At 40.6% G+C, this 23,193-nt stretch overlaps 1 protein-coding gene across 2 annotated transcripts; it reads right to left on the minus strand.

The window, feature by feature from the left end:
• Positions 1-1,311: 1,311 nt before the first annotated feature.
• On the minus strand, positions 1,312-23,127 carry APC7 (anaphase-promoting complex subunit 7). Of its 2 annotated transcripts, XR_012965740.1 has the most exons (13): positions 22,939-23,127; positions 19,385-19,604; positions 19,034-19,215; positions 17,717-17,829; positions 16,466-16,649; positions 13,443-13,646; positions 11,784-11,924; positions 10,941-11,042; positions 10,315-10,443; positions 9,322-9,467; positions 9,107-9,221; positions 7,923-8,049; positions 1,312-1,813 (listed from the first exon to the last, which is right to left on the minus strand). XR_012965740.1 is itself a non-coding variant. In XM_076173513.1 (12 exons), exons 1-12 carry the CDS (start codon positions 23,002-23,004, stop codon positions 7,981-7,983), a joined length of 1,671 nt encoding a protein of 556 aa, XP_076029628.1. In that variant the 5' UTR covers positions 23,005-23,127; the 3' UTR covers positions 7,633-7,980. The 2 variants fall into 2 exon arrangements, 1 of the variants encoding a protein (XP_076029628.1); XM_076173513.1 differs by lacking the exon at positions 1,312-1,813 and having other exon boundaries at positions 7,633-8,049.
• Between the last annotated feature and the right edge of the window lie 66 nt (positions 23,128-23,193).

Here is a 23,193-nt window from a genome sequence, read left to right on the forward strand (position 1 = left end):
GAAAAGGTAGAGTAAAGGTGGAGGTAGAATGTAGATTGAGAGAAGTGAGTAAATGCCTTGGTGGATTAAAAAATGCAATGAGGAATAGACATTTGGAATGGATGCTAAGAGGAGACTGTATGAAGGAGTGATTGTGCCAACAGTACTGTATGGAGCAGAAATATGGAACATAAGAGAGGAAGAGAGAAGGAGCTTGAATGTGTTTGAGATGAAGTGTCTGAGAAGTATGATGGGGGTTACTAGGCTGGATAGAGTGAGAAATGAGGAGGTGAGGAGGAGAACAGGGGTGGAAATGGAGTTGGGAGATGGGGTTGATGAAAGAGTATTAGGATGGTTTGGACACATGGAAAGAATGAGTGAAGAAAGGCTAGTAAAGGAGGTATGGAAGGCAGATGTGGAGGGAGTGAACATGAGGGGATGTCCTAGGATGAGATGGATGGATGGGGTGAAGGGGGCTTTGGGGAAGAGGGGAATGTCTGTTGAGGAAGGACGGGAGAGGACAGAAGACAGGGGTGAATGGAGAATGGTTGTATATGGAAGATGTTGTGATGCATGAGGTAGTGTGTGTGAGCAAAATTTTGACGCAGCCCGAAGGGATTTCTCCCCGTCTTCTCCTTTATATGGGGGGACAGAGGGGGGGGGGTTGCCGATTTAATGAAGTGGCCTTGCTGTGGATGTGCTGTGTCTTGCGACACTGCTTCTGACCCAGGGCAGTGGACAAGGTGCAGGGATGACCCGTCATCTAGGAGGTGCTAAGATGGGAGGGAGGGTGGAGGGGTGTGGAGTGTTTTCAGGGATGGAATGGGTGGGAATGATTTTATGCCTTTTCCTTTTTGGCTGCCTCCCTAGTAAGGGGGAAAAAGCCTTGGTATATGTATGTATGTATATAGTTATGTATGTATCTATATGGGAAGTTGTATATACCACAGCACCTGTAACAGTTAAGGTTGTCTCCACTATTCTCCTTTATTATGTACAGTAAGTCCTCGTTATACGGTACTTCTGTGTTCCTGAAAACCTTACCGCAATTTGAAATTACCGTATACCGAACCCATTATAACATGTAATAATAGGATATGGCAGATGTACTTTCTCCCTCCTCTTTCCTCTTCAAAATATCTAGTGGATACCGTATCTGTGAATTTTTCTTACCATAAATAAAATTGAGGGTAGTAATTACCAAACACCGTAACTGTGAATTTATCGGATAAAGAATTACCGTATAAGGAAGACTCACTGTACTCTGTTTTCATTTTTTTTTTTCTAATTTCACCAATGTTTATCTTAGGTTGAATGAAAATACTCTTGGCATTAACACTAGTTTACTGTTCGAGCAAAAAGTACATTACACATGATAATTACACTGTACAGGAATCACAACAGAAATATATTAAAAGTACTCATATTTCCACAGAAAATAATATATACAAACATTAATGCAAAGAAAATAAAAAAGTATAAGACTGAAATCCATGACCACTTTCACTTGTACAAGGCTGGGATCATCAGGATTGTCAGCGTGAGTAGTCACACAAGGATTTTGTATAAAAACATATTTAACTTAGGCTGAAACAGTTTGTTTCTTCTTTTCCACATCGATTTCCTGATAGAGACATGCAATTTCTCTCGTTGATCAACTTTGACAAAATTTTCAGCATTCAGGTCCATGTTTTCAAGGGTAACAAGAGCTTTCTTGATTAAAGAAAATGCTTCCACTAACACTTTGTAGCCAAACAGTGGAGTGAGGTGCAGGTCTCATGTTATGGTTTTCACTTAACTCCTTCAACCCAGTTGTTTGCTGACACCACTGTACCTGTAGCAGGATCAGAAGACGGATTAACAAAGTTAGTGATGGTTTGGGAAGGTGTGCAAAAGGAGGAAGTTGGAAGATAAATGTAGGTGAGGTGATGAGGTGTACAAGGGGAGAGGATGGAAGCAAATTGGAGGAGAGTATTAATGTAGAGAGGCTGAAAGAAATGGATAGCTTTAGATACATGTGGCAATAAAGGGAGTGGAGATGGAGGTAAAATATAGATTGAGAGAAGCAAGTAAATTCCTTGGTGGATTAAAAAGTGTAATGAGAAATAGATATTTGGGAATGGATGCTAAGAGGAGATTGTATGAAAAGGTGATTGTGCCAACAGCACCGTATGGAGTAGAATCATGGAACATAAGAGAGGAAGAATTTAAATGTTTTACAATGAAATGTCTGATAAGTATGGTAAAGGTTACTAGGCTGGATAGAGTGAGAAATGAGGAGGTGAGGAGGAGAGACGGGATAGAAAAGTTGGGAGATAAGGTTGATGAAAGTATTGGGGTGGATTACACATGGAAAGAACGAGTGAAGAAGATTAGTAAAAGAGGTGTGGAAGGCAGAGGTGGATGGAGTGAAAATGAGGTGGTGACCAAGGATGAGATGGATGAATGGGGTATAAAAGGGCATTGAGAAAGAGGGGGATGTCTGTTGAAGAAAGAAGAAAGAAGACAGAAGATAGGGGTGAATGGAGTATGTTTGTGTATGGATGATGCTGTGATGTATGGGAGTGGTTATGTGTGAATGATATTTTGATGCAGACTGAAGGGATTTCTCCCTATCTTCTCTTTTTCTGCATGAGGGGACGGGGTTGCCGATTAAATGAAGTGGTCTTGCTGCATTGGTTCTGACCCAGGGCAATGGGCAAGATGCAGGGATGACCCATCATCCACGAGAAGCCAAGAAAAGAGGGAGGGTGAATGGAAGTGGTGAATGGAAGTGGAGTATGTATAGATGAAATGGGTGGGAGTGGATTTATGCCTTTTGACTTTGGTTACCTCCCTTGTAAGGGGGGAAAAGTCCTTGGTATATGTATGTAACTCCTTCAAACTACTTGATTTGCAACTGTAAATAACCTTCCTCTCATTTTTGGCTGGTCTATTGGTAGAAGTACTAACCTTCCTTTACCCAGGGCAGTGGACAGGATGCAGGGATGACCCATCATCCAGGAGGTGCCAAGATAAGAGGGAGGGAGGAGGGTGGAGGGGAGTGGAATATATAGGAAATGGAATGGGTGGGAGTGGTTTCTATGCCTTTTTCTTTTTGGAGGAGAAAGCCTTTGGTATATGTATGTATGTATGTATGTACTAATCTTCCTTTTTATTGACATTTTAAGTGTTAGAGATAGAAAAAGGGGAATGCTGGCAAGAGGTACATATGGGACTGTGGCTTCTGTGAAACTGAGGAGAATAGTACCACTCCAGCTGTGGCTTTCCTCAGGGAGATGGGACTGCTCAGCCATGTAGTCCAGGGAACAACAACTGACTGCATATCCTTACAACAACAAATATGCACTCCTGTCACATAAGTTTACCATGACTGAGCACCAACTACCCCAGACATCAGTTCTATTGAAAAGTTCCTTTCATGATGAGCAAAGACCATAACCGATGCCTCTGAATTCAAGATACCATCCGGCCTTTAAAAAATACCAACAGAGCCAAACCATAGATACAATCACAGCACAGAAGACAGTGAATATCTCTTACATTGTCCTACTCTCAGTATAGTGTAGATATTTGACATGTTGTAGTGCAGTCAATGAGGGAGAGGGAATGGGTGCCCTTGATAAAGATAGTTATTCATAATGCTTATTTTTTTTTCCCCCATTTTCCGTTGTCCATATCCAGCACCTGCCATTCCTATAAGTATATTCAGTTTCTTACTTGCCTTCACTATGAAGTCTTTAAACATGTAGAATGAAAGTCATATGTATCAAAATATTTGTGTTTTTGTCCTATGGGAGAGGTTGACCATTCAATCTGACTGGGCATTTCTTACCAATTCATCTGTTGCTCCCAGGTAACTAACAACAGCTACTAGGCAGGACCATAAGTCACTCAAGAAAGAAATATTGTTATCAAGGCATTTTTAGTGTAGGGCAGTGTAGGATGAGGTGCTCTATGCTTTCTTTTTTTTTTTTTGGTGGCTGTACCTTAGGGAGGTTGATTCTGTGGCCAGGCCTATTGTGTGTTGGATGGTTTTCTGAATGCAAGCATGCCATTGTAGTTGTTATTCCGTTGAGGTGTTTTCTGTGGGGCTGATGTCTGAGGGGTTTTTGTGAAGTACAGAGTTTGGTGGTCGGTCTTCAAGAATTTTAACGATCTGGGTGTGAACAATTTTTATGTATTGTGTGATACAGGTAGGTTATTGTATACATTTGAGTAGTAATCTGCTTCTTTATGTATATAATCAGATGAGTGAGGAGTTGAAGGCTCTTGTACAGAACTGTGTTCCTTTAATTTTTGTGATGTTCTAGGTGGAGAATTTTGGTTTGTGTGATCCACGAGGTGCTAAGATAAGAGGGAGGGTGGAGGGGGGTGGAGTGTATTTAGGGATGGAATGGGTGGGAATTGTTTTATGCCTTTTTCTTTTTGGCTACCTCCCTTGTAAGGGGGAAAAAGCCTTGGTATATGTATGTAATGTGTAGGTGTAGAGTGAAGGGAACAAATGCCTTGGAGGAATGAAAATTGTCATAAATAGGTATCTGGGGATGGATGCAGAGTGGGAAGGAAACTGGCAGATAGGGTAATTCATAGAATGCTAGGATGGTTTGGACATTAAACAAAAGAAGAGGGGGGAGGCTAGCCAAGTGAGTATGGAGAGAATTTGAGATGACCGAAAATGAAATGGATAGATAAAGGGGGCACTGGGTAAAAGAGGAATGTCTGTTGAGCAGGGAAGGAAGAGGGCAAAAGATAGGTACAAGTGAAGAATGGTTGTGAACAGATGGTAAATTGATATGGCTCAAAACAGATTTCTCCTTGTCCTCTCTCATTACATAAGAACATAAAGAATGAAGGAGACTGCAAGAGACCATAAGGCCTACACTAGGCAGCTCTGTATCCATCACCACCTGTCATCCCCATCCGTAAAGCTGTCTAATCGTTTCTTAAAACAACCGATAGTTTCAGTGCTTACTAAGTTTATTCCATTACTCAAGAGTGGACAAGGAGGAAGGGTTTCCATATAGATGAAGCAGTGGAGGCTAACCAGCTTCGACTGTCGGGCCCCGTTGTGGAGGTGCCAAGTTTTGGTTCAAACCCAGAAAGTGAGGAAGGGGAAGGGATTGACCTTCATCCACAAGGAGCCAAGATACATACATACCAAAGGCTTTTTCCCCCTACATAGGGGGTAGCCAAAAAGAAAAAGGCATAGAAACCACTCCCATCCATTCCATTTCCTATATATTCCACTCCCCTCCACCCTCCTCTTATCTTGACACCTCCTGGATGACGGGTCATCCCAGCATCCTGTCCACTGCCCAAGATAAATGGGGAAATAAATAGGTGTGGGATGGGTGGAGGGTGAGTGCCTACCTTGGCTCCTCCTCATAAGGGCGAAGAAACCTGGTACAACGAGTCCTCCTTATATGGTAATTCTTTATCCGGTAAATTCGCAGTTACGGTATTTGGTAATTACTACCCTCGATTCTATTTACCGTAAGAAAAAATTCACGGATACGGTATCTGCTTGTGTTTTGGAGGTAAAATTAGATATTTTGAAGAGGAAAGAGCAGGGAGAACATACGTCTGCCATAAGTCTAAACTTGGGTTTGGTATACGGTAATTTCAATTTGTGGTAAGGTTTTCAGGAACGCGTATGTACCGTATAATGAGGACTCGCTGTACAAAGATATTTTCTTGTTAATTTGTGATGATATGGTTTGTCACAAACTTCCCTCCTATCGGAAGGCTAGGATGGTACCTCTCACAGGGCACTTCGTAGCGTGGAACTTAATGAACCATGTCCTTGGTTCAACTTCCCCGGTGGCAGGGTTCGAACTGCCATCCGGAAGTAACGACACCCTAACCTGCTCAGCACAGTCAATTTCATGTATAGGCTGAAAGTCATGAGTGAGGCCTAGAATTTTAGGGTTCTTTCTCAATGGAATGGTTTGGGTGTTTAATTTCACCGTTGTGTTTTTGATCACTTTTTTTTTTTTTAGGAATGTCCCCTGTGGGGCTACAGGGTGAAGGATGCCTGGTCCCAATCCTTCTTCCATTTTTGGAGTGTATTTAGGGATGGAATGGGTGGGAATGGTTTTATGCCTTTTTCTTTTTGGCTACCTCCCTTGTAAGGGGAAAAAGCCTTGGTATATGTATGTATGTTTTTGATTCATGGTTGTCAGGAATGAGCAATGTTAATGATTATATTATTTATGGAGCGAGGTTCCCATTCTATTATTTCTGAACTATTGCTCTAATGAAGTGGCCTTGCTGTGGGTGTGCTGTGTCTTGCTGCATTGCTTCTGACCCAGGGTGATGGATGAGATGCAGGGGTAGCCTGTCATCCAGGAGGAGCTAAGATGAGAGGGCAGGAGGGAGGGAGTGGTGGTGAATGGGAGTGGAATACCTTTTGACTTGGCTACCTCCCCTGTAAGGGGGAAAAAGCCATTGGTATATGTATATATTGCTCTAGTTTGTTTCAGTAGGCTTGGGTGTTTGTAAGCCTTGTTGTCATGTGGCTAGTTTAGTAACCACTAGTGCTAGTTAACTTACTAGGATAGTTTGGAGGCAAGTTTACTAAATTTCCATTGACAATGGGCAAATAGAGGGGTAGTTTACAAGTTACTAGCACCTACTTAACTTGCCCCATGTCAAAGAGGTTTTAGCTACAATTTTGTAGATTCTATGCAGAGTTATACATCAGGTCATCTATGTAGACAAGAGCTATGGGGTTAGATCACCTGAGAAGAGGTTCACAGGCGAGTATTCTTGTGGGACTCCATGAGATGTTTCTTGGATTTGTAGTAGTCAAGGGTAAGCAATGTCACTGAGGACCTCTGAGAGTATGAAGACTTTGTTTGCCATAGATCTTTTACTAATTTGTAGTTGTGGTGTTGGACTATTGTTAGGTCAATCAATCTGCTGCCCCAGGCAGCATAGTTGACGAGTATTTTTGCGAATTATTTTAAAATTTATTAGTGATAGTTATTTAATGAAGCAGCCTTGCTGTGGATGTGCTGTGTCTTGCGACACTTGCCTCTGACCCAGGGCAGTGGACAAGGTGCAGGGATGACACATCATCCAGGAGGTGCTAAGATAAGAGGGAGGGTGGAGGGGAGTGCATTTAGGGATGGAATGGTTGTATGCATTTCTTTTTGGCTACCTCCCTTGTAAGGGGGAAAAAGCCTTGGTATATCTATGTATGTATTAGAGTAGTTTTACTTTCTTGCTGATTTTTGCTGTCAGATCCCTAACATCTGGGTTGACAGTTCATGAGTAATGCGAGACCAAGAATTGTTAGGTCACCTGCTTGTGTAAGGGCTTTGATGTTATCTGGATTAGGTGAAGGGAGGTCACTTTGGTTATCAAAAATGGTAAAACTCCATGTTATCTTAATATACAATCTTTGTCCCCAACAGCTTGCTCTGTGACACCATTTTCTGTTGGTCAGAAGGTTTATCACTAAGGACCGGAGGTCTCCTGCGAGAGAGAACCTGGGCAATAGACTGATTACCACAAGGCGAGTTGAATTAGTGGCTGAAGCTGGTTTTCTATGGACTGCAGGTCTCTTGTAAGAGACCTGGGGCAACAGCTATAGTGATTTACTGCCTATGTTGAGTAATGCAAAAATGTTCAATATTTTCACTCCCGAGTTTAGGAAAATGAAGAACCAGATTTCCATTTTTTCCTTCAATTCTCAAGTTTATTATTCTTTCAACAAAGACCCGAGAGAAAGAGCAAAAATTAAATTAATGAAATTTTCTGGACATGAACTACCATCATGATACCCCCCTCTTCTAGAAAAAAAAAAGTTTCAGTATTTAGATAGTAAGAAAAAGAAATCTTCCAATACTACCCAAAATGTTAACCTTCACCATACAAGATTTTTCACAGATCTGTCTTGTCCAGACATATTAAGTTGGAAGCAACTTAATACTTGCCTTTTTAACCATAAATATCAGCGTCTTCATTTGGCTTTTCTTGTGTACAATAGGGTCTTCACTGGCCACTAAATGAAAAGTCTACATCTGACCAGACGGCCTCTAGATCACTTTCTTCTACCTCACCCTGTAGGGAATAAGATATACAAAGAAATGACAATTAGAGACAATATGCAATTCCTTAGGTTAAATTTCATTAATCATTTTTGAAACCATTGCTTAAGTCTACAGGCACCCAACGTTCATTGTTAACTTTCCACCAGATTTTCTTCAACCAGCCCAACGTTTGGGGGCCCCCCCGATCCCACTTCGCTGATCGCCAGCCACCACTTGATCTGCCATTTGATGCCCTACACTCGCTTACCACAGGTGTCAGCCAGTTTGCCTACCGCCACAAGAGCTGTGAGCGTCTCCACTTTGACCCAGCCACATGCTCAATGGAGATCACAAAATCCTCCACCTCAACTCCACTAAAGCTGACTAAGACCTCCACTGTCAATTCCATGATGCCCTGGGTGGCCTAATGTCCCACCCACTAACCACAACCATTTTCAAGTGTTTATCTTTTCAGGGAAGTTTTGTAACCACACTCTAATGCCGCCATACAATGTGATTCCAGGATACGAGATCCCCTGAGCAATGTCATCCCTGTGGCAAATGGACTGCCACCTGCTGGTGCCCCTCCAGTCTGAGGGCCAGCTCCACCCCTGCCTAAGGACAACTCCCTTAACTATATCTTGTCAAGGCTCTGCATGACTTCACTTCCATAGGGGCATGTTAGGAGTAGTCCTCACCTCGGCGTCTCATGACCTTACTGACCCACAAGACACGCTCACATCTCCCAGCTGAAATGCAACCCAATGTATTGGCCAGCCACGTGACGTGGAACACTGGACCTATTGAAGAATGCATACTATGTCTTTGTAAATCACTGGCATCAAACATTTTGTCTCTTGACTTCCCCATGCAGCATGCGTGATCTCACGCTAATTAGGGGCATGGGTCATGACCTGCCCATATATATATGAGCTGAACAGACGCTGAAGATTCAGATCGTCTCAGAGCTTCTGAGCCTGGCTCACAGCTCCTTGTAAGTAGGCAGATCACCCGGGGTCGGACGGACACACACAAAAAAAAAAAGCCTAACTGGCACACAATATCAGAACAGTAAACTGAAGATGTACCTCTGAATCAGCTATGTCTTCTACTTCCATGTCATATGGCGTTGTGTCTATGGCATCTGTTGCTGCTTCCATCTTCTGCATTCCTTCTATGACTCTGCTATTACCAGGATCCAGGCTGCAAGAAATACGAGATACAGTAAAATAGAGATAATAGAAGGGGTGGACAGATAAAAAAAATATATATATGAAAGAGGGTAAAAAGAGGGGCCACTTACTTTAGAGCAACACTGTAATGGTATGCTGCCTTTTCTTCTTCATGCACTCTAGACAAAAGGTCAGCAAGCATTTGGTGTAACCGACACGTGGACTGGACTGCCACTTGTTTACGTAACAACTCAATAGCTGCATCAAATCTCATGTCCTGAAACATATTACAATAATCCACTACAGTCTTGGATCATGTGTTGGGTTCATGACTGAGCTATTACCCTCCCACATGAGAGCTCAGACCTCATGTATGGCCTAATCTATGGATAGCAACCTTACACGCAATGTTTATCTCCGGGCAGAACTTGAACTCGGATCACTGAATTAGTGGTTGAGAGACCTGGGGCAACTACTTGTAAAAATCTAGTCATGAAAAAAAAAGTACACCAACCATTTTCACACAAAGAACATTCCAATGTTGCAAGATCCTTGATACCCATAGATAACCTGACCATTCTGTTTGAAAAACACAATCCCTGACTGCCAAGGATGGAGAGTTGGGAATTGTTATGCTAATAATCTATTTAATGTAACCAAAGATTTTCAATAAGATTTAGAGACATCTAAGTCTCCTAATCCAACACTTCCGCAGATGTTTGGGCCCAGGACATAAACACCACCAATTCCCAAAGTGGGTTTATGTCCTGGGCCCAAATGTCCACACAAGTGGAGGTTGGATAAATAGAACTTGGTGTAAGCAGATCCATTATGCCAAGATTTCATGGGTATGTATATGTACAAAAAATAAGTAAACAAATCTTGTACAATGGACTTTCATTAACCCCATAACCCTCCTGATATGTAGTCCAAAAAGGACAAAATTTCCCTGTCATGAAAGAATGCTGCATGACAGTCTAAGTGGTCACACATGCCTAAAATCTTGACATCAGTCAAAAACCCCATATGGGAATAGAGTCCAGACTAATAACTAATGACAATTGTAAAGATCCACTCCAAATTTCTATTCACTACTCGCTTACCTGACTGATTGTGGTACTGACCTGTTCATAGATATCACAGAGGAGATACACAGCAGGCAAATAGTATGGATCCTCCTTCAGGGCCTTCTCAAGCAAGCTCTTGCCTTTGCTCACAGTTAAAGTATCCTTGAGCAGTACAGAGGCATACAACTACAAGCAGCATGGAATAAGAAATATATTAGACACTTAGGTATCAAGAGTAGAAATACTAAACTTGTTGATATGGGTGTTCAATGTGACATCCCTGACGCAATTCCACCTTTACCTTTCACACTCTCCATTTCCAATTTCAACATAGGCTCTACTACTATTGTAAAAATTCTTGACTGCCCTCAATAGCTTTTCCTTATCCCATATATCTGCAAAACCTCCCACAGTTCCTCCCTGTCCTTCCTACAGACCAGAGCCTCACATTAATCAAAGTTCAAAATATCGTAAAACAAGTCGAGCCAATTTCACATTAACGTGACATTGTTTGATATTTTAAACTTTAACATGTGATGCTCTGGTTTGTAGGGGTGCCTAAAACAGTCTCTAAAGTAATGACTGCAGGTTACCATGCAATCAATAGCTCTGTATAGGGGAAGACAAGAAATACAAATGACAATCACTATATAATAACTACACTTAACAAGAAGATAACTTACAGTTAATGCTCTAGGGGTCTGTCCAAGAAGCTTACAAGCATTACTTGCTATAGTGACTGCTTCTCGGGAACGATGCATGGCCAGGTAGCAATCGACAAGGCCCTGGTAGAGTCAAGAAGCAGTAAAACTGTCATTTTGTTTGTATAAATTTATTTCATAACTCGGAACCAGATTGAATATAGAATGTGGTCTTGATTAATTAACAACTACCCCACAACACTTTCAATGTGATCAAAATGATCTGGCAAACAATGTGCTAGGAAAAAAGTAATGTTGAGAGAAAATTACGTGGATGTGCTCCGAAAGAGAGCTGATAATAATAACTTTAATAATAATAAATAATAAAAATTTATTAATAATAATAAAGTTTAAGAAATAAACAAATAAATAAATACTAATAATACATACATATACCAAGAGAGCTAGCCTATGTCAAAGGCATAAATCCACTCCCACCCATTTTATCCCCATATACTCCACTCCCATTCGCCACCCCTCCCTCCCTCTTTTCCTCTTGGGGTAGTTTGTGGGAAGATAATTGACAAAGCATTAATTGACTGAAGTGATGACAAAGTTCTGGATGAGGCAACAAATATTTAGCTGATTAATAAATAGTTCTTTTCTGATGACAAATTCTGATCTCAGATCACATCCAGTAGGAGCCAAGATAAGCCGGAGGGAGGGGGTTGAATGGGAGTGGAATATGTGGGGATGGAATGGGTGGAAGAGGATTTTATGCCTTTGTTTTTTGGCTACCTCCCTTGTATGGGGAAAAAAAGACTGTTATATGTATATGTAGATCACACAATTCCTATTTACTGTAAATATAAAATGCTCACAAACCTTGTGTGGCTCAAAACGATGCGGTGCAATCTGCATGGCTTCTCTGAAATGCATAACTGCTTCCTGAAGTTTCTTAAGTTCGAGTAGTAGCGTTCCTTTCAGCAGTAAACCCTCAACACTGCGTGGATTGATTGAACATGCCTTGGAAAGAAAATTAAATAATAAAGCACATGTATTGTATACCTAATTTGTGTATCAAAACAAATTCTCATTCCAAAGCACAGATAAGCACCTAGATTTTCCTCTAGATCATGCCTTGATTTAGTCAATATGGTGATCTAGCAAGAGTTCTACACAGAACAAACTTCTCAATATTTCTACCATCACTACAGCTGTCCTTGAAATGTATTCTACATTACCTCAACAACAGGAAAAGTAATTTGGCACTGCTAAATATTACACCATATTCTGTTAATCTATATACCAATAGACTTCATCTTTGACCTGAGGAAATCTTATCAATACACCTGTCTCTATACCCAAGGCTTTTTCCCCCTTATAAGGAAGGTAGCCAAATCAAAGACATGTACCCACTCCACCGCCCTTTCTCCCTCCTCATCTTAGCTCCTCATGGATGACGGGTCATCCCTGTATCCTGCCCACCACCTCTGTCCGAGGCAATGCAGCAAGGCACATCATATCCATAACAGAGCCACTTCACTTACATGGCAAGCCCCGCTTCCCCTCATTGTGAAAATGGAGGTGAAGAGAAATCCCTTTAGGTTGTGTCAAAAATATCATCCATCCTCCCTGCCTTGCTCAAAGCCCCTTTCACTCCATTCATCCATCTCATCTTCAGTCATCCCATTAAATTCATTCCATCCACCTCTACTTTCCATGCCACCTTAGTTGTTCTTTCCTCACTCTTCTTTCCACATGTCTAGTCTCCCTTAATACTCACTTCCAACTTTCTGCCATCCTCTCCCTTTGTATATCTCATCACCTTACTTTTACCCACATTTCTCTTCAACTTCTTTTGCACACCTTCCCAAACTCCCTCACCAACTTCCTTAATCCCTCCTCTGATCCTGCTACAAGCACAGTGTCATCAGCAAACAACAATTGGCTTATCTCCCATTTTTCTCCATTTTCTTTAACCATCTCCAATCCCCAACCCATTCATGTATAAACTGAACAGCCAAGGCGACATAACACATCCCTGGCGAAGTCCCACCTTTACCGCAAACCACTCACTCTCTCCATTTCTAATTCTAACACAGGCTCTACTTCTCATAAAAACTCTTGACTGCTCTCAACAGCTTTCTTCCTATCCCATATATCTGCAATACCTCCCACAGTGCCTTCCTGTTCACCCTGTCATAAGCCTTTTCCAAATCCATAAAGGCCCTCTTACCTTCCCTGTCTTGGGTATTGGCTGCATGTTATTGTGGGGTTAAGTGCTGCTCAGTAGCATGCAACTGACACTTTAGGGTCTATATGGGGTGCCCCTATGGACCAGAGTCACACATCATTTTGTCTGTGATAGAGGAAATCTCTATTCATAGAGAAATTATGCTACTTTATTATACTATGACTGTTCCCCAACTGTCCCGTTCCACTTCTCTGAATATCCATTTCCTTTTTTGCCGAACCCTGTGGTAGGGAAGAAAGGTTTAACTGAACCAGTTTATAAACATTTCCTATTTCAGCTACTATCACCTTATGTGCAAAGTAGATAGCTTTGGTGGGCCTTTTGGTTAAATGGCAATAGTAGCCAATGGTGATCCAGGGCTGGGGCGCTGAATCAGTGACTGAGGTAGCAGCCATGGACAAAGCTTCAAGCTCTCGCTGTTGTTTCTCACTTGCATACAAGCAGGCCAGAAGGTCAATGCCACGTAGATTTAAAGGATCTATAGTGTGAGCCTGCAAAAAGTAGATATTATGTCAGCCTACATGGTATGCAAATTTCTTACACGAGTATACAATATGTGTAAGCCCCTTTAAACACTTACACAGGAGGTAGCCAAAAGATAAAGGCATAGAAACCATTCCCACCCATTCCATCCCCTACATACTCCACTCCCCTCTACCCTCTTCCCTCCCTCTTATCTTGGCGGCACCTCTTAAACACTTGCAATTTGATTAATGATTTGCAGGGGTACTCCGTATTCTTAGTTTATGATTATTGTATACACATTATTCTTAACCTGAAATTATTTTCAATATGGTTAATAATTTGCAAGGATACTCTTTATTCATAATTTATGGTTACTGTATATACCTAAAAGTAATACATAACCTTCATATATTAACTATCTATGCAATGCATCATCACCCATAATAAATTACCTACCCCATACCAGAGTAATTCTTGTTAAGGTAGTCATGACTGCCAATGGGTTAACTGAGAACATACATGAAAAAGAAAACAAAGGGAGTGCTATACAAGAAAAAACAAGACTAAACTACCTGTGACCAAAGTTCAATGAAAATTTGAAAAGTAATCCATGTAAACATCCTACATATACTTTAGGGACCATTTTAGGGTGCCCCTATGGACCAAAACCACACATCGTTCATCTACATAGTTAATTCCCTATTCGTAAGAGAATGATAACACTTTTACACTGCTGCCCCTACTTTATAGTTCCCTTGAACCTGTCTGATAAAACTTTCAGATTTCACCTCTTCTTCATCATACAGTGAGCGAGTGAGTGAGTGTGAGAGAGTGAAAGGGTGAGAGAGTGTGTGTGTGTGTGGGGAGGGGTTAAAAAAAATTCTTCCACTTCACTCACATGCATATCATAAATAGTGACAATATGGGCCAGGGTGACAGGACTAGGGATTTCTCCCCATCTTTTTCTACACGAGGGGATGAAGTGGGGGAGAGGGTGTCACTGATTGAGTGAAGTGGCCTTGCTGTGGATGTACTGTGTCTTACTGCATTGTGTTTGACACAGGCCAGTTGGCTGATGCAGGGATGATCTGTCATCCATGAGGAGCCAATATAGAAGGGGTGGAGAGGGTAATGGTTGGGAATAGGTATGTTCCTCTGACTTAGCTACCTCCTTTATAAGAAGGAAAGAGCTTTTGGTATATAGATATAATAGAAAGTTTTGAGGACCCTATCTCGTGTTAAAACGATGTTTTACTGTAATGTATAATCATCAAAATGCTCACCTAGTGTAGTGATGCAAAAATCTTTTTTTTAATCTCATTAGAAAAAAAAAAGTGTTCTTTTAAATGTCCAAATTTGTTCAGATATTAAATATCAAGTATATGAAAATGGGTGTAAGTACTTGATTCATCCCTCCACATACGTGGATCTACCTTATCCAAAAAGACATCAGACATGTTAAAAAAAAATTTTTTTAGTTGCATCTATAGTGCAGTCCTAATCCAAAACTGGAAAATGCGTCAATGGTATAGTCCCCAAAGAATGAAAGATATAAACAAGATTAACACAATACAAAAGGCTGCAATTAAACTAGTGACCACCCTGGCAGATAAACTATACGGAGAGAGACTAACGGCACTGGATTTATCAGCACTGAAAAAAACTAAAGACAAAGTTGTGATGTGATTACACTATTTAGGTTGCTAACGGAGATGGACTAGATTGATAGGAAGGCTTCGAGAGGTCATGAGAACATAATGAGAAAGACTAAACGTGTAAAGGATGAGAAGAAATATAGTTTTCCATACAGAGGCATAAATACAGTGAGTCCTCCTTATATGGTAATTCTTCATCCGGTAAATTCACAGTTACGGTATTTGGTAATTACTACCTTCAATTCTATTTACGTGAGAAACATTCAGTTATGGTATTTGTTAATTACTACCCTTGATTCTATTTATGTAAGAAAAATTCAGATATGGTATCCGCTTGTGTTTTGAAGAGGAAAGAGCAGGGAGAAGGTATGTCTGCCATATCCTATTATTACATGTTATAAAAGGTTCGGTATGCGGTAATTTCAATTTGTGGTAAGGTTTTCAGGAACGCATATGTACCGTATAACGAGGACTTACTGTACTTAGAATAACTTTACAGGCAATACAGCCCAAGCTGGAACAATATACAAATTAAATTCTTGGTACGGCAACAAGGGAATAAGGAGATATGGCCCAAATTGGAATTATACATGAATTTGAAGCTAGCTAGGCATGACCATTAGAGAACATCACACATAATGATCAGCAACGGGTGCTTACAAGTGTTGGTCCTAGAAGACAGATATGAGAATCATCTCCTTGCTGCTCGTCTTCACCTGTCGACACCCTTGCCTCCACCTAGAGGTTCGGCTAAAAGGTGCCGACGTTCAATCTCCAGATCAAGCCCAAGATTTCGGTTGTGATTTCCTCCCTCTTTTTACCCATGTTCCCCCTAATATAAAAGAAATCGGAAGCTCGCTGGCTGAGCGGGTTAGGGTGTCGTTACTTGCGGTGAAGGTCGAGGTGAGGGCGGTTCGAATCCTGCCACCAGCGAAGTTGAACCAAGGGCATGGTTCATTAAATTCCACGCTACAAAGCCCTCTGTGAGGGGCACCGTCCTAGCCTCCCAATAGGGGGAGTGTGTGACGTTAAATCATATCATAAAAGAAATTGGTCCAATGTTCCTCCCTAAATAGATCTATGGGAAGGCATGAGAACTGTTCCTGGCCACTACGAGGCTTCCAGTCCCTGAAACTTGATAAAACAAATAACACATCAAGTAATATGGTTGCCTTTTCATGGTAACTTACCCTTTCTAAAGTTGACAGGGCATTTTTTGTGTCACCAGCTAAATAATGAGTTTCTCCTAAGGTTGCAAGGATATCTGCATTGTGCCTAAGAGGTGAGTTCTCTTCTAACTGCCTGAAGGAAGTGATGGCACTGGTGTAATCCCGGGCATGTAAGTGCGCATGACCTTTCACCCACAACGACAACCTGTAAGAGAAACGAGGAACGAGGTACTTTTACAATAAACCATAGACACTTATTTTACAAGTTCCAGTACTAACATGTGATCATCTATTTTGGCAGAACAATCACCAATTGACCCTTCTGAAGTGAATGGAGCCATTACATACATACATATACCAAGGCTTTTTCCCCCTTACAAGGGAGGTAGCCAAAAAGGAAAAGGCATAAAATCATTCCCACCCATTCCATCCCTGAATACACTCCACACCCCTCCACCCTCCCTCTTATCTTAGCCATTTTGAAGATTTATGCCTAGACTTAGGGGTTAGAATCTTTTATTAATTCGGCCTCAGGAAAGCTTCTGTGCTTAGTCTAAACAGCAGATTGTGTTTTCATTGTGACACAGTCTCAATTTGATTCAAGAGGTGTGGCGGTTGTCAGGGCCCATCACTCACCGGGTGCTAAGATCAAAGCCATTACAGGCATACATAAATATACCAAGGGGCTCTTTTTGTTATAGGAGGGTGTGGCCAAGCATACAACCATTTTACATCCTTCCCACACCCATCCAAAATACCTGTTCATTGTTAGAATTCATATTCATTTGCATTTTTTTTCTTCAAAATAACTACTTTAGTAGATCCACAGCCTAAATTTCTATTACTATTTAACTCCACTTAAAACCCACTATCGGAGAAATAATATCAGAAGCACAGGAGATCCATATATTTCGACTACTATCTGTAGTCCTCTTCATTCTGCTGAAGAGGACTACAGACAGTAGTTGAAATATACGGATCTCCTGTACTTCTGATACATTTCTCCAACAGTGGGTTTTAGGTGTACATTTACTAATGTGTTATAAAATTAGCTTCCCATATTTAACTCTTGTATATACTAATAAATTACTCACTCCAGATGGGTCCACAAAATTCCTTCACCGAGTGACTAATAGTATGATCTGGTGGTCATGGCTAGTTCCCTGCTGGAGAGAGCTGGGGCAACAGATTGACTGACTGATAAACATTATCCCATGTTAACACAGTCAAAATATCTGTTATATACAAAATATAAAATACAACTTCACTTACCATTCCGTGCACATAGTATTATTTGATACATTAATCATCAGTGAAGCAACTTCGGCACCCCGGACTCCAAGGCTAAGAAGACCCTGAACTGCTTCCAAGGCCAAAGGACATTCCTGTTTAAAGAAATATTAAAACATCAATGTTCTCAAATTATACTCTCAAATTTTGAAGGCAGATACAAAGCTCTTCCTACCTGCATTTGCTCATGAACCTTACAAATGCATTAACTGTTGTCTTTAGTTTCATTGACTCAAAGGTTGTGGCCCTAAAGTGGCTGACTACAGGCCTTGGGCCCTATAACTTTAGACTTTAGTCTCTATTACACCAAACTCAACACTCCACTAAAGTACACTCCCCTCCCACCATCAACATCTGTCCTACAGTCATTTCTCCTCCCATCACAGTCATCTTCCTAGATCCTACCATTGCTACAATCAATCAATCAATCCCTAATCTCCTCAGCATTCAACAACTTTATGAAATACTCTACCCATCTTCCTCTTACTGTCTTTTATATATCTATATACCAAGGGCTTTTTCCCCCTTACCAGGGAGGTAGCCAAAGTTAAAAGGTCATCTCCATGGTAACATTCTGTCTTCACTTCCATTAACATGTCTATCTGCATCTTTCACGTTTTCTTTTCTACCTGATTCACCCATCTTCCCACTCTCTTTACTTCCCTCCAAAACATCTTTTATTCTTTTCAAAATTTTCTGTATGTAAAGCGGAGGTGGATGGAGTGGACTTCAGTGGACAACCAGAAATAATATGAATGGAAGGGGTTTTGAGCAAGAGAGGTACATCTGTTGAAAAGGGGAGGGGGTGGCAAGGATGGTGGATGGGAGTGGGTATCTGCCTTTTGATTTGGCTACCTCCCTTACGAAGGGAAGGGAAGGGAAGGGAAGGGAAGGAAAGGAAAAATATAAAAAATAAATATACTCTCGGCTCTGGAGATCATACCAGCTTTACCTCTACATGGAAATGAGGGTTATGATGGGTTCTGAAGATGGGTAATAGGGAGAAAATTCTCTTTGACACCCATCTCACAAAATCATCATTTGCAAGTACACGCTACTGATCCCTCCATGGTCTAATATACTTCTATTATAACAGAGATCTTTCATTTTATATTCTACTATTTAAGTAATAGAAATAAAAATTAAGTTTTTAAATACGGGTTATTTACAAAAATTTACTCAAACCATACTAACTACAGGAACTGGGGAAACAAATCACAAGAGGAATCATACATATGGTATACCCCTCTAGAGAACACAAGATGATTTCAAACTATACGCATAAAACAGCATCCTTACTCTCAAAACTTCTTTGTATGCAGTAATGGCAGGGCGCTCCATGCCTATCTGCTGGTATAACCTTCCCAGGGTCATCATTACTTTAGATGTCCGATGCCTCTGGGGAATGGACTCCAATACGTTAAGGGCTTGAGTAAACTGGCGTACTGCCATATTACATTCGGCCATCGCATATTTCACGTCTTGAAAAGAAAAAAAATTGAAAACCAAATCAGCTACAGTTCATACATTTTCTGTCTACATATGAAATATTTCTGCATGATAAAAGTAAAAATCTAGATTACATTATCAAAACAAACTAATGTATATGCAGACATTACTGAAAATACATCCAAATGTTATTTGACATACCAACTTCTGACACTCCTTCCTTGAATAAATCTGTTGTTTTGCAGGTCTTAGTCTTAGTAACAGCCTTGACAAACTGCAGTGCCTTTTTGTACATAGCATCAGCTCTGCGGTGTTCTCCCTGTTGCTGCAAAGCCTTACCCATATACACCATTGTCTGGTAGCGCCATGGACTACTTAGTACGTCAGGTTGGTTTTCCGATACTGTAAGGACCAGACTACCCTGTAAAAACAAGAAGACTTTAAAACAAAACCTTACAATTTTAAAAATTGTAAATATTAGAATACAGGATCTTTTTCAAACAATTTCCAAGTACAGTGAAATCGTTACACATTCCTAAAATCACCATAATTACTTCACCATATGAATACAAACTATTACTCAAAATCCTTACAACTTTTAAACTTGTAACTAACAAAATACAGGATTTTTTGGGGCAGTTTAAAGTACAGAGATTGTACAACATTATTCCTCAGACCATAATGCCTATGTAATTCATCATCATATCTAACTCTGCTACAGTATTCAGCTTTACAAGAGATGCATCAAGTGTTGAGATAGCAAGGAGAGGAAGATCCCCAACCCCTTCCAGGAAGGAAAGCTACATTAACCCCTTCCATACGGTGCCGCACACGTAGGCGTCATGGTCGTAGATATCGGTGGCAGCAGGCAATGCCAGCCGTACGACGTGTCGTAATCATACTCGCATCATAAAATATAGTCACCGCTTATATCGATCGTTCTCTCTTCACCCGTGAATTTTGATAACCATAGAAAATGCGATTACAAAAGAATTAGAAAGAATGTCATTATGGAGGGGCGACTACAATAAATATAATCAAGACGCCGATATGGCAGCCTCGCGAATACACTCGCTCCCCATGACGCCTACGTGTGCGGCACCGTATGGAAGGGGTTAAAGATCTGTCACAGACATCATATGAACACAACACTATCTCCTCAACGAGGTGTGACCCTAAGGTGTTGGCATCTAGTCTCTCGGCTGAAAGGCTCCTTACACTCTCCCACACTGTAACCATCACCCACCACGCACGTGATCCACAGGCTTGCAACATAGCGAGACTCCCCTTCTTGCTAACCTTGCATTTCCCACAACATACCCCTAACGCAGCATATTTCATGACAAACAAGATAGATACCCAATGTCACCAGACTAACTTATCAAAAGTCCTTTTATTATAACTGCCCTAGTATATTATGCATAAACTAACAGATATAATATACCTAACAATATCCACTAATTATACAACTAACCCTTATATATCTAAACTGTCCCCAATCCATAGATAAAAGAGACTAACGCCTTTGCTTACTGCAACCCACTAACCATATATAATCTTTAACACCCATGACATGTTGCCAGAATTAGGCCCGAGAGGCTGGGTAGGCCAAGAGCCTACCGGCCAGTCGTTAGAGCTAGGCAGACCGAGCAGGCTACCAGCCTATTGTGCCCTAGGTCAAAGCCTGGCACTTATTGTAATCTGCCCACAGGGCCCATTTGTACCTTATCATATTTGTAAACCAGATTTGCCTCAATTGTTAATTAAAAGTAGAAAACTCCCGTTTTGGAGTTTATCTCGCCCGCATTAAGTCCTCCTTACGTAACCAAACAAACCTATTTAACGGTTACACACACAACTCCTGATCATATCAGTCTTATATTGTTTTTCATAAAAGGAGTACCTTGGATGACACTCCAGACTGCCATCAAGAGATAGTTCATCACTTGATAATCCCCGCCCATACACAGGCCGGCAATAAACAAGTACTGGCTGGAAACCGCTGAGAATTCATTAGGTTTGGGGGTCCTGGGTAGGGAACACCCATGCAAGGGGGGTTGGGGGGGGACTCCTTTGTAGGAGGTTAGGTTAGATTGGATAGGTTAAGTTAGGTTAGTTTAGGCTTGGTTAGGTTAGAAAATTTCTGGGGTCCACCACTACAATCAAACACACATCACAATTTCCTTTAGGTTCAATATACTATAGGAGGTTAGGTTAATTTAGGTTAGTTTAGATTTGGTTAGGTTAGGTTTGGTTAGAATATTTGGGGGTCCACCTCTACAATCAAACATCACAATTTCCTTTAGGTACAATATACTATAGGTGGTTTAGTTAATAACACTTTATAAAAAAATAGGTTTGGTTAATAGCAGTTTTTCCGCTAGGTAGCATCTTAAATGATTGATGGGGTTGGTAAACTGGAGTGTACATAATCATGCAAATTGGTTAATTTATTAAAATATTAACTTTCATATATAAGTACCATAGTGATGTGGAAAGTTAGAGCACATAATTATGCAATTTTATTAAATAAATTAAAATATTTTTGCACCTAAGAAGTCTTAGAAAGATAGGAGCCATAAAAGACTTAATCTTCCATTAAATTTAATTGGGTAAGCTTGAGATCATCCCCAACACGCCACTCACCACTGCCTCAGAGGTAAAAGCATAGCTTGTGGCTGATCCTCAGTCTCATCGTTAAAATATATTTATAAGCAAAATAAACCGTGGTAAATTTTTAGCACATGCCTACACGATATAGCAATAGGAAATTAATTATTAATTTTTTAAATTATAATACATCAATGTAATATGCCATTTTCATGGCGGAAATCAATAACAAAACAATTGCTGAAACCAATTTGTTAATGAACAATGTAGCGGAGGTTGAATGATACGCCATGCTTGTTTTGATAAATGCCAAGGTCGAAGAAATGAAAGGATGATAAATTCGTCTATTCTGACCTAACCTAACCTACCTTACCTTACCTAACCTGCCTAACATATATTTAATAATTTGGTACCTCAAATTCTAAAGATCATATGGGTTGTTGTCGTCACAGATGCTGACGGCCTGATTATTATTGTACCTCGGGCAATTAACAGACAACGGCAGAACCCTGTGTTCTCTCAAGAAGTCCAAGGAAGCCCTGGTGTCTTTGTAAAAGAGCGTATTATTGTCACCTAGAGTTGGAGAGCACCCAGTCCATAATGTGAAAGCCATCGTCTGACTGACTGGACTGACAATGACATGGCATACTTGGTTTACTTGGTGTTGTTCTGAGGTTGATCCCTCACAGTCACAGTGATCTGCCACTGAATCCGGTTTTGGAGTCCCTAGTTAGTAGGTCCACTTGATCCGGGATGGAGTTTGAGGCTGCCCGACAGATGTCTGTATAGCCTGGTACCTGGACTGTATGACCCTAGCAGCTTTGTTCGATAGTAGATTTGCTTGTAGCAAGGTTTTTTTGTTATTCATTTCCGCCATGAAAATCGCATGTTATGTTCATGTATTATAATTTACAAAATTAATATTTAATTTTCTAATGCTATTTCGCGTAGTTGTGCACAACTAAAATAATATCTAAACTGCTACCAAGCCTTCAGCAATGTTTAATCTTCAAGTAATACATTACAACCACAGAGTGCAAATGAAACAAAATCAGCTTTAGAATTCAAAGTTTGACAGCTTTTCATATGCGACGAGATTGAAGATATGATTATGATCAAAAATACGTATATGAACATCTACTTACCAGAGCAACAAGGTTTGAATGTAGGCCATTCTCGTGTAAGACCTTTATCTGTTCGAAAAGACACATAATAGAGTCGAGTATTCGATTTTTTCCTGGTTTTAAACTTTCTCACTACACTTATTACCTTTATAGTAAGGTTATCACTGTTTGTTCGACCGAATTTCGTTTTGTTATGGTTCGTCAACCCGGGAGTAATTGAACTACACAAAAAGTGCTAGGTTGCATTGATATTGGATTTTTCTTGTTCATATAGGG

The sequence above is a fragment of the Oratosquilla oratoria genome, chromosome 34, assembly GCF_046742065.1.
Source record: "Oratosquilla oratoria isolate Oo_2021 chromosome 34, ASM4674206v1, whole genome shotgun sequence".
Classification (NCBI taxonomy): domain Eukaryota; kingdom Metazoa; phylum Arthropoda; class Malacostraca; order Stomatopoda; family Squillidae; genus Oratosquilla; species Oratosquilla oratoria.

Excerpts from the sequence above, each read along its gene's own strand:
- APC7 (XM_076173513.1), bottom strand. The coding sequence starts at position 23,004 with ATGTGTCTTTTCGAACAGATAAAGGTCTTACACGAGAATGGCCTACAT. Across the intron at positions 10,444-10,940 it reads AGACCCCTAGAGCATTAACT|TTGTATGCCTCTGTACTGCT; the intron begins GTAAGTTATCTT and ends TGCTGCTTGTAG. Across the intron at positions 9,222-9,321 it reads CATTACAGTGTTGCTCTAAA|CCTGGATCCTGGTAATAGCA; the intron begins GTAAGTGGCCCC and ends TATTTCTTGCAG.